Raw genomic sequence first — 12221 nt, forward strand, 5'->3', positions numbered from 1 at the left:
TGCAAACACTAGGCTGTAGCCTCGGGGGCTACTCCCATCGGGAGCGCTGGTCGCGCACCCGATGAAATGAAAAAAGAGAAGGAGCAGCAAGTTGAAAAATAAAAAAAATAAGAAAGAAAGAAGATGAGTGGGAGGTAAAAAATAGCGAGAAGGTAATAAAAGTTGAGCCTACAACCAAGTACAAGCACTTGGCCGTAGCCTCGGGGGCTACTCCCATCGGAAGCGCTGGTCGCGCACCCGATGAAATATGAGATGTCATCGTACATTTTCGAGTTACATATAACTCGAAATATACTCCCATCGGGAGGTCAAGATACTATGTAATCATATAACTCGAAATATACTCCCATCGGGAGGTCAAGATACTATGTCATCATATGAATCGAATAAATATGCCATTCCAACAGCCGGAAAAGGTACTCGACAATATATTCTCAGAGCGCGTCCGCCGCGGTAAAATCTCTGAATGCCGTAATGTTTTACGAAGGTAAGTCCCCGGGATCCGTCCTGTGTGGCGTGGTAACGCACCTGAATGCGCTCTACTACTTTATCCGTGTCAACAGACGCGAAGAAAAATCCTAGCGGACACGTTAGATAGTCGATAAAATTTAACTGGAATTCGGCTTATGGTAAGACCTTAAGCGGTGCATGTCGAATTAAGCCAGTATCCCAAGGTCGAGTCCAGGGACTTGACCTTGAACTAGGTTTTTTCGGGATTGCCAAAAGAGCAGTTAACTGGTACCTGATCCGTCAGATGAACCAGTCCCATCTACCATTATCCCTGTACAAGATATAAATACTTCGAGCAAAATATTATAAAAGATTCGTAGAATTTATGGATTGTTTCTACAATGGAGATTTTACTCGACTCTACGGTTCAAGCAAAATCTTGGGGGCTACTGATATAGGCATCCCAGATGGGCCTGCCGAATAAGGTACCCGAGGATAATTGATCGAAGGCCCACGACCCGAAATTTATGAAGCTCAGAAGTCCAATAAGCATCGATATGGAAAATAGAGATAGATTAGGAATAAAAGACTTGTATCAATACGGGAAGGACTCAAATAAGTCTCCCGGACTTTGTAACTTGTACGATACGAAAACCTCGGCTCCACCTCCAATATAAAGGGGAGCCGAGGGAGAAAGAAAGGATCGAATCATTGTCAACACACACCCTAGTTTTTCATAGTCGAGCACCTTTTCGGCTGAAATCTTCGAGTTCTACTTGCCCTCTACTTTCCACGAAACCCCTAGTTTACAGCTTGTAGGCATTAACAAGTTGATACCTTGTCAGTGAGTGAAAACAAAAATAATTTTTGAGGTGACATGCAGCCAACACAATCTTGATCAAGTTATTGTAAAAGCATTGTGAGCTGAGATCAAAATACTCTAGGCATGACAGATATAATCTTAACAATAGAACTTAGCAACTATGTTACAACATGAGAAGTAACTCAAACAAAAGATTATGAATAATAATGTACTGAAAACTACCGTGTATGTTGTTTGTTGGAACAAATTCGTGCCGAGCCTCGGTGTGATGTGAGCAAACAATGAATTTATAAATGCCGAGCCTCGGTGTGATGTGAGTATGCATTTCATTGCCAAAGAAAAGGAGAAACAATTAAAATGACCTCAGCATTAGCGTGTCTCGTAGTAATAACAGTTGGTAGGCACGTAGGGCTAGCTTTGGTGGGGCGCACGACATTACGTCCCCAGCGCGCATAACTCGCCGCAACAGTCGGGTGACCATCTCGGGCCCGTTCTGGCACCCGTGAATCTGCCCTTGTTTATCACCGCCGTTTCAGTGCACGAGGACGAGGCTGCCTGACTTTGAGCTGTAGTACTGCGCGCACGTCTCAGCTGCGTCCTGAACTAGCACGAGTGCCGCACTACGGCCGCATCTGCCGCTCGTCTCCGGTACCCTCCCTGTTCGCACGTGATTCGCGTAAACCAGCCTTTGCCTCCGGTATAGACAAGCCGCATCTTTCTTGCTAAAATAAAAAGACACCATGTTGTTGTAGTAGTACTAGTTAAACTTAAACAAATCAAGGCCAGTTTCGAACACTAATTTTCCAAACGGTACCAGGGTGACATTCTCGCACTTTCACCGACGACCGTGTCACGGAACAGTAATTCCCACGTCCACCCAAAATTCTTGGATCCTGAGGTGGTGGCTCGTAGGTGTCGTGTCGTGTCGTGGCCAAGAGCATGAGCAGCTCCCATTCCAGCCTCCATTAAAACAGCGGAAAAGCAATACTACAGTGACCGCATCCACGGCCCCACCTCACAGTCACCATAATTATTGGAAATCGCCAGTATTCCGATCAGTATTACTCCTACTACCTCTAAGCCAGCTCATCCTGATTGCTCGAGCCTTTCCCGAGAGGAGAAAAAGCAAAAGAGAAATCTCGGACTGGGCTTGTCGTTCCAAAGGCAAAAAGAAAGCGCCTTCTTTCTTTGTGAGAGGGAGGGAGATGAGAGGCGGGGGCGCGATGCGGCACAGATTCCTGCAGCTGCTGCTCGCTGTCTCCGCATCCTCAGCCCTTCTTGCCGTTCTTGCCGCTGACCTTAACAAAGGTGAGCTTTCTTGCTTCGTTTATCCCACCCCCGTTTTAGCTTCGAAATTTGCTGCCCCTGCTGAAATCTTAATGTAGCATGCATAGTTTGAGGTAGGACTCCCCAGGTTTTCTTTGCATTTACGCGACCGGTATTTGCCTTCTTACCCGAATCAAGAACTCTGCCGATTTAGTAGCTTCTCCCCACTTTGCTCCCTAGCTTAACATTTTAGGTGCTGTATGTAGGAAGAAATGGATTTCCCCCCCAAATGCGTAAGAGAATTTGCCCTGATTTTTTATTTTTACCTTTGGTGAATATATATCAGGCGCCGTTTGGTTCCAGGCCTGCCGATTTCTCGGAATAACAGCATTTTTTTATATATAGATTTGCGCGGATAGAAGTGGAACTTCCCCTTTCTTCCGTTTGGGGCTGTTAATGCCTGTTATGTTTGACGAAATGAAGAATATTGCGTCACATTCTGAGAAATCATGGAACCCCGCCCTCTCTGTCCATTCGCTCATATGAAACGATTCCTTAGCAGCCCTGTTATTGCCACTTCTTCATCACATGTGCAATTTGGTGTGCCCAAATAAGCCATCTAAGATAAATCTGCTCAAGCTCAGAAAGGAGGCATGGGAGACTTTAGTAGGAGGAAAAGGAAGCATAGATGGCCAAGCTTTAATTCGTTTCTCCATTATTGTACTTTCATGATTCAGTGATCCTCCTCTTGCACCACCTGTACAACTCAAACGGTACATTGCTATTCCTTGTAGCTCTAACCGCTTGTTTGTTTTCAGAACCATTTACCATCCGTATAAGCTGCGGGAGCTTCGACGATGTCCACACGGCGCCTACCAACACATTGTGGTACCGGGATTTCGGTTATACCGGTGGCAGGTTTGCAAATGCCACTCGCCCCAGCTTTATCGTGCCCCCGCTCAAGACTCTTCGCTATTTTCCTCTGTCTGATGGCCCTGAAAATTGTTACTACATCAACAATGTTCCCAATGGGCACTACCAAGTTAGGCTATTCTTTGCCCTTGTCGCTGATCCTAATCTTGATAGCGAGCCAATATTTGATGTTTCTGTTGAGGGCACTCTGTTCAGTTCTTTGCTTTCGGGCTGGAGCAGCGACGATGAGAAGACGTTTGCGGAGGCCCTGGTTTTCGTCCAAGACTCGAGCTTATCCGTTTGCTTCCACAGCACAGGTCATGGGGATCCATCGATTCTTTCTATTGAACTTCTCCAAATAGATGATAACGCCTATAAGTTTGGTCCGCTGTGGGGAAATGGTACAGTGCTTAGAACTGCTAAAAGATTGATATGTGGTTCTGGGAAGCCAGCTTTTGACGAAGATCTAAATGGTATCCACTGGGGTGGTGACAGGTTCTGGTTAGGGTTGAAAACTTTTTCATCTAGTTCTGACGACCAAACTATATCGACTGAAAATGTTATAGCAGAGACATTGCTTGCACCCAATTTTTATCCTCAGAGCATGTACCAATCAGCTATCGTGGGTACTGATAGGCAACCGACCTTATCCTTTGAAATGGATGTCACCCCAAACAAGAACTACTCTGTATGGCTTCACTTTGCAGAGATTGAAAATGGAATAACTGCAGAAGAGCAAAGGGTTTTTGATGTACTAATCAACGGTGACACTGCTTTCAAGGATATTGATATAGTACGGATGACAGGAGAGCGTTTTACTGCACTTGTTCTGAATAAGACTGTTGCTGTCAGTGGGACAACACTAAAAATCACCTTGCAGCCTCTTGAAGGGACACGTGCTATAGTTAGTGCGATTGAGGTGTTTGAGATCATTCCAGCTGAAATGAAGACCTTAACTGAAGAAGGTCGGTGTTTGACACCAAATTAACTTTCCTTTATTTCAAACGATAGCAAGCTTATTTTGGTAATTACATTTGGATACCTTTCTGTCCGTGAACTGTATGATACCGCCACTTGATGCTTTAAAACGAAGATGGTTAAAAAAAACATGTAGGATATTTTCCACCAAATGAGTTGATGGTTGACAAAGACCTATGGTTCAATGAACTTGCTTTTATTGAATTTAAACAAGTAGGACAGTTTTCCTGTCTTTAAATTACAGCTATCAAAAGTGTTTCTGTAGAGGCCAGAGTTTATCTACTAGATTTCTGTACTGATTCTCCCATTTGCCATGCTCTGTAGTAACTGCTCTGCGGACTTTGAAGGGTTCGCTTGGTCTTCCTCTTCGATTCGGCTGGAATGGAGACCCCTGTGTTCCTCAGCAGCATCCGTGGAGTGGAGTTGATTGCCAGTTTGATGGCACCAAGAGGAATTGGATCATTGATGGGCTGTATGTTCTCTATCTCATACTGCTTTATATAACAAGAATTGGTAGTTATGATCAACATGTTCAACGTCCTGCATCGTATTCAGTTTGTTGATTTTGTGTGAGAATACCAAGGATGCTACACGGGGACTATCTTCTTAATTATCTGATGTTGATTTTTTTTTGTATTGGTTGGGTTTCAGTTACTTGAAACTAGAATTGTCCATGTGCAACCTGGCCAGTTTGACATCAGGTCTGCCTCGAGTCCAAAAGTTTGATCCAGCTGCAGCCCGATAGTTTTTATAAGTATGTGGAAATAATATGTTATCTAGAATGGAAAAAAATTATATCTGTAATACAAATAAATAAAACACTTCTGCTTTTGGATTTGGCCTTGACAGGCCATGTGTTTTCATGCTTGGCCTGGGCCATGAACATATGACATATATACTTGAATTTTTTTATTGTCCATGTGATTTCATTCAACTGCCTATTAAACCAATATCAACAAAAATTCAGGCCTCTCTTGCTACATTTTGCATTCCCATAAATCTCTCCTCTTCTCCCTATGTCCCTCTTTTCAGTCCGGACACATGTGTAAGGCTCTTCTAGTCTTCTTACACCCTTTTCTCTCTTCTTACTCCCTTAAACCTCCATTTATGGCTCATGCTGCTGCTTCTGGTGCTGCTGCGCCTGCCCTGCTCACCTTCTCCCATGGTGATGCGATCATGATGCTATCGTAAGGAATATTATGCCGCACAATACCATGCTCTCGTTGGCAGATGGTTCCTTCTCTCCATCACACCGAACATGTATCTTTGGGTGAGCGCAGCATTTGCTTACGCGGACCGGCAATCTTTGTTCTTGGATACATTTCCCGGCAACCTCATGTTGGCCACCGTCTGGTTTCTGACACTGGCAATTACACACACTAATATGCGTCTTAAAGCTCTCTGGCAATGTTTCACAGAGCACCAGGGTCAAGTCCTGTGCATATAACACCTGGCGTAAAAGGTTTGTGCTCCAGCCAAATGACACCAAGATGTGCTACTGCTACATGCTTGGTAGTGATAAACCACCTTATGGGTGTCGGCGAATATCAAGGTCGTTGCAGATCAGAGCTTGAGGTTGGACTTTTCTGAAGTGGTGTGAGAGAGCAAAAGTTTGAAGAAGAGCCTTACATGTGCGTCTCACAAAGCAGTGAGAGAAGGGAGAGAAGGAGAGGAGGCTTAGCATAACGGTGTGATCAGGTGGTGCTATTCAAGTGAACATGTTTCTGAGAGTGCTGTGAGAGAAGAGTGGGTTAAATTTTAATATGGATTTGCAAAGCGAATCCCTTAATGATTTGTTGCATTTCCCTGTTTTAGGGCCTTACCCACACCTTTGCTTTCGTATATTCATTGCAGTTTATTTAATTTTCCATCAATTTCAATGATTGTTATTGCCATATTAAACTACTAGTCGAATATGCAGTGGTCTTGACAACCAAGGTTTGAGAGGAGTTATACCTAGTGACGTATCTAAGCTGCAGCATCTTCAAAGCATGTAAGTTTGTTTCGCAACACCAACATGAATGATGATCATTTCAGTTTCTTAATGCGAATTAAAGTGTCATGATCATTGCTATGCTTTGATATATCTTGTAGTACTGAAAGCCTGTAACAACATTAGCGACGATTACTGTTAAGGCATGTATTGTCAAAAACCCATGCAACATGGACTGCTGGGAATGGGCTGAAGCATCTAGAGACAATCTCTTATCTTATCAGTCAGATGCATAAAGCTGTACCCAGAATCTGATTGTGTTGATGGGTTTCAGGCCTTATCCATAGAAATCAGCTATATTTGTTTAGTCATTTCAAATACATCTTGCTATTTAAACTAATGGCAACTAGTTAATTCTTAATTTCCTCATATTTTAGATGTGTTGAATTTTTTCTGATTAATAATTTCATCTATAGCATGAATCTTTGGATGATTTCTCGTCTGCCATGGTGAAAGCAAATTAAGTTTAAAGTTTTTTTATTACACAATGATTAGGCCCCATCTGGAATGTGGGAATTTTATAGGAATCATGTGGGGTTCATACTCTTCCTGCAAAATTCCTATGCCTATTTCCGTTCCATATGAGAACTAAATGGATTATGTGCATGTTTGAGTTGTGTGGATTTGGTACAAATCAGATATTATCGACAAATCCTAAATTTGAGGATATCATTTGACGAAATCTAAATGTAATTACTTGTATTTCTTATTGTATTAAGAAAGATTGGGACTTCCATTTTTTGCTGACCGAGTTAAATTCCTGCTTGGTCAAACAGAAACTTTAGCGGTAATAGCATGAAGGGCAATATACCATTGTCTTTGGGTACCATCTCAGGGCTACGAGTACTGTAAGTTCTCTTTAACACTGATATTTTATGTTTTATTGATGTGTTATGTCAATTATATTGGATAGCTTGAACTGTTTATGTTGAACATACAGAACAACAGAATGAGTGATTTCAGAGTGTTCTGATTGCATCGTGTGCTTAGAATTGTCAACATCTCTGGTCCTTTATTTTTATTGTAAAATTTCAGGTCTCTTATTTCCGGTCTGTGCCTGCAACTCATCTTTTTAGAAAATTTTCATCTTTTTTCAGGTTTCTTATTTCCGGCCTGTGCAGATTTGTAATCCATCTTTTTAGAAAATTTTCATCTTTTCTACACTCTAGAAAATATAAATTTTATTGTAACCTTAGCATTCAGTTCATGTCATTGCAGATCAATGTGGGTTTTTTAAGGTCCGATTCAGCACAAATATCGTCCTCTGTCAGAACTAAATTCAAATATTGATAAGTCCCAATGTTTTCTTAATCCTTATTTTACCATCATATTTGTAGTGATCTTTCATACAATGAACTGAATGGTTCTATTCCGGAGAGCCTTGGTGAGCTGACATCGTTACAGACACTGTGAGGGCACTAACTGCACATGTTCTTCTGTTTGGGATTTATCGTGATTCCTCCCCCTAACTAGAAATTATCTTAATGCAGGAATCTAAATGGCAATGATCTTTCAGGAAGGGTTCCAGCCACTCTGGGAGGAAGACCTCTACACAGAGTTAGATTCAAGTAAGTCACATCCTTTGTTACTATATATAGTTTGTATTTGAGTAGCTGCATCCTCCACATACATACCAGTGCAAATCCCAATCTAGATACACATTTGAGTGCCTATTTCTCTTAATACTACTTGAATGGTAGCAATGCTTACAAACTGCTGCAATGGCAGCTTTACGGACAATGCTGGGTTGTGTGGAATTCCTGGTTTACGTGAGTGTGGCCCGCATTTATCGGTGGCTGCAAAGATTGGCATGGCTTTCGGAGTACTTGTAGCTTTTCTGTTACTAGTTGTATTTGCAGCGTGCTGGTGGAAGAGGAGGCAGAACATTATCCGTGGTCAGAAACTAGCTGCAGGTAAAAAGCTATAATGAATCTTTGAATTCTCAATGCAGAGTGAACAGATTTGTTTTGATATAATGGACTGGGTGTTTCCCCCTTTTTGCAGCAAGGGAAGCTCCTTATGCTAAATCGAGGACCCACTTTACAAGGGATGTGCAAATGGGCAAACCTCACCGCCCACATGAAAGCTCTCGAGGTGGCAACAGTGAAAGCTCACCACATTTGCTTTCCTAGTAACTTGCCGCCAATATATGCCTTTCATTGTGCATTCTCTCTGGTATACTTAGTTCATTTTGCTGTCAGCTTGGGTTGTAAGACAAGTGTACATACTAGTTCAGGATGGTGTATATACTCCCTTTTTTTTCCCCTCCAAATGTTCAGTCAGGGAGTGTTGTCAAATGAAAATGATCCAGATCATCCTATTTGTAGCTGATAGAACAATTCTATGGTAACTTCATTATATTCACCATGTAAGCGAACTAGCTGACAGATATTTATTAAGGTGTTGATTTTTAAGCTAGCAAAATGCAAATTCAGGAGAGCTGTTGTGAGCTAAAGCTGAAATTCTGCATGGTCTGTAGTACTCTGTAAGTTGCAAAAGTGTGTTGACAATATGATCGATATGGTGCGTAAATATGGAGTTTCTATACAGGTATCTCAGGACAAAATAGACCTTTTTTTGGATTAAAAGGGAACCAAAACTGAAAACAAGCATTACCCCAAGTGCCTGTTGCATGCCTTACATAACAACCATCATGCTGATCTCTCCAGGATGTTTGCTTATTTCCTTATAGCTCATAAAGGGAGCAACAGGCACCAGCCATATTTTGGTGCTGGAATCAGTGCGTGATACCTGGGATGCTAACCCACTCGAGGTGCAGGACTAGCTCGCCGGTCTCGGTGTTCCTGAGCTTCAGGAAGATGTCCTGGGTGACCTTGCCGTCCTTCCATTTGATGTGGCTCTCGGCTGCCAAGCAGTTGTCCTTATCAGGGTGGAGCGTCTTCATCACCGTGCCATCGGGGAGGCCGTTCAGGTCCTTCTTGGCGACTTCGACAAAGTCGAGGATGCAGAACTCTGCGTCGCCCATGCTGTCATCCTTGGTGAAAGTATCGTGGTCAAAGACATCCTGGAACGAAAATTCCGAGGAGGGCTTTGTTTCAGGAAAAAAGAGGCAGCAACCGTATGTATATTGTTGAAATAAATATATTGCCTATCTCATTTCCATAAGTTTGGACTTTTGCCTGAGATGGCTAGTGCAGCAATTCTATATGGTATCAAAGCCACAAGGTCTCAAGTTCAAGACGTCACATGTCTGAATGTCCCATGGTGAATGTAGATGAACTTACAATCTTAACCGGGAGCATCATGTTTGTGATGGACAGGGTGAGCTCCTCGTTCCATTCTGGGTTGATGGTCTTATATTTGATACTGGACTTCACTTTCTGCACATCACAAGAAAAGAAATGCAGGTAAAAGAGATATATAGGTTTTGTTGATCTGGGTCGATAGTGCATGAAGATCCTTCAAGGGATAAGTAATATATATCAGAGTTAAAGGTGTTATCCGGAGAGATTAAAGAAACATGATTTAATATGAAGAATTGAAGAAGCAAGGGGATGCATTCACATCTAAATTTGTCACTCCATCCATTGTTCTTGCATGATCTGTAGTATGTAGCCACCAAGAAGAATGATATACCTACCTGCTGGCCGAGGTGGATGACGACGTAGGGGTCGCTGCTGTGGGAGAGGGGGTCACAGATGGCCAAGTTGAGCCCGCGCACCACCTTCACCTTGAGCAGCCCAAGCAGGCACTCCATGGATCGATCGACGAGCTACACGGAAGAAGATCGATCCGGCCGGCCAGGGGAGCGAGGGGGAGAAGAAGACCGATCGTCGTCGACGGAAGCACGTTATGTTACGCGCGCACGAGTGGCGGAAACAAGGGGAGTCGTTAAAACTCGGAGCCGGATTAGGCATGCATGCACATCCAGCCCGGAGGAGGTAAGAGAGGCTGGACGACAAGGGCGGGGAGCGCCGTGCTCTGTACACGCCCTATTTCTGAAGAAGCTGCCGATATCAATCGATCCCCCACCCCCAGTGCCCTATTTCGGTTTATCAGCGTGTGCAAACGGGAGTGGCTGCGTTTAGCTGACGGATCGACTTATCACTTGCTTGGTCAATAGGAAATGGTCGTGACTGCGACCGTCTGCAATTTATTGGCCACAGTATAACTACTATATTAAAGAGCAACAAACATCTTTTTTTACAGAATTTTGTGTTGGATAATTAGGCACAATTTCCATGATTAATTCCAGAATATAAAACATAATGACAGCAACTACTAGCATGTGAAACTCGAACATACTAGATGCATTAATCAACATGAGTAGCAGCAGTGCAAACGGTAAAGCATCCATCGCTAAACAGATCGAGATATGTCGCACGTACCGATCTGGTGGTGGTGGCGGTGGAGGTGTAGCAGATGATGTCGCAGCAGTAACGTTGTTGATGACAACGTTGTTAACGATGGGGACGACGGGTCGAAGTAGACGGCGTTGAAGACGACGGTAGGCAGCACCGCCCGACTTGGACGGAAGGCGACCCGTGATGAAGAGCTTGAGCAGTCGCGCAGAGCGCTTCCCAAAAACCTAATTCGCCCTCTCCCGTACAGGATCGCAAGGACGAGCGGTTCCGGAGACCTGCTCTCCCGTTCGCCGATGCACGTCGGCTCACGGGATGGAGTAGGCTACGATGGTGGCGCAAGCAGAGAGAGGTGGAAACCCTAACTCGTGTATTGGATGTGTTTCTGCGGTAGCCGGACAGGAGATTATATAGGCTCGGGAAACCCTAGGCAACGTGGGCCACGCCCATGTCGCACGAACGTTTCGAGTCGGTTACAGATAGCCCACGATCCGGGAGCGACCCGAACCGACTAACTGCGACGCGTCCGTCTAGGACTCTGTTCGTTTTCCTGAGCTGCAAAAAATAAGGAAAGTCTCGGCTCGAGGCTCAATCCACTCACCACGAGCGCGGCGCGTCGTGACGTGTCGAGACGAGACGAGCGAGCGAGGAGGAGGAGGAGCGCGCGTGTAGCACTCCTATGCTTACTCACTTACTAGTGGTGGAACAACCCACCTTATAAGGTGGTCTAACTTCCTCCCAACTTTCCATATGGGACTAAACTTCCCACTTCTTGCCACTCCCTAGTGAGCTGCCACCAACTTGGGCTCAAACTCACAAGGCTGCCACTATGTAGGCTTTGAGATTTATAGGAAAAACTGAAATCTAATTTGGACCACTAAAAGTGGGTCCAATATTTCAACAATCCCCCACCAGATCTCAAATCCCCATTTAGAGATTTACCAATACTCGCTGCTTGTTTATATACCAGTGTTTCATCGGAGACTGTTAAGTTGAACTTCCGCCTAGAACCTTAAGCTACATCCATTCACACTTGAACAATGGACTAAGCCTTGAATTGCAAGTTTTGCGTGAACAGGGTTTCACTCAAAGTCATGACTAGTACATGGCTGCCAGTAGCCTACCCCGCGGGTGAAGCATATGCGTCATACTTCATGGTCTCTTCATGAGTTTACTAGAGATCACCCAAATCTCATAGATTGCGACGTTTAACAATCGGACTCATATAGGTGTGTTATTTCAAGAATGCTCTGTAGGATAGCATCTTTGCTAAAATAGCCAACATAAACACATTAAGGCTTGTTGCCAACCTGCCTTACAACAATTGAGAGTTGTGCATCTTCACATAGAGATGGTTACTTAATACTCTCCTCAATTAAACCACTAGTTTGTTCTTCCCAGGTCCTAATTCACGGGATCTCCGATCACAAAGGTTGGGTTACCACTATGGCGTAACATCAACGGGTCTCAAACCCAT

General features: G+C 43.8%; 2 protein-coding genes across 2 annotated transcripts; one reads left to right on the forward strand and one right to left on the reverse strand.

Annotated features, from left to right (window-relative positions):
• The first annotated feature begins 2316 nt into the window (after positions 1 to 2316).
• LOC127333387 (receptor-like protein 4) lies at positions 2317 to 8846 on the forward strand. Its single transcript, XM_051359784.2, has 9 exons — positions 2317 to 2581; positions 3358 to 4416; positions 4754 to 4901; positions 6351 to 6422; positions 7199 to 7270; positions 7760 to 7831; positions 7913 to 7990; positions 8151 to 8335; positions 8427 to 8846. The coding sequence occupies exons 1-9, from the start codon at positions 2479 to 2481 to the stop codon at positions 8552 to 8554; spliced, it is 1917 nt and encodes a 638-aa protein (XP_051215744.1). The 5' UTR covers positions 2317 to 2478; the 3' UTR covers positions 8555 to 8846.
• A 66-nt stretch (positions 8847 to 8912) lies between these two features.
• Positions 8913 to 10446, reverse strand: LOC127333388 (protein C2-DOMAIN ABA-RELATED 5). The gene is made up of 3 exons (XM_051359785.2): positions 10024 to 10446; positions 9668 to 9763; positions 8913 to 9447 (listed from the first exon to the last, which is right to left on the reverse strand). Exons 1-3 carry the CDS (start codon positions 10138 to 10140, stop codon positions 9160 to 9162), a joined length of 501 nt encoding a protein of 166 aa, XP_051215745.1. The 5' UTR covers positions 10141 to 10446; the 3' UTR covers positions 8913 to 9159.
• Between the last annotated feature and the right edge of the window lie 1775 nt (positions 10447 to 12221).

The sequence above is a fragment of the Lolium perenne genome, chromosome 2, assembly GCF_019359855.2.
Source record: "Lolium perenne isolate Kyuss_39 chromosome 2, Kyuss_2.0, whole genome shotgun sequence".
Classification (NCBI taxonomy): domain Eukaryota; kingdom Viridiplantae; phylum Streptophyta; class Magnoliopsida; order Poales; family Poaceae; genus Lolium; species Lolium perenne.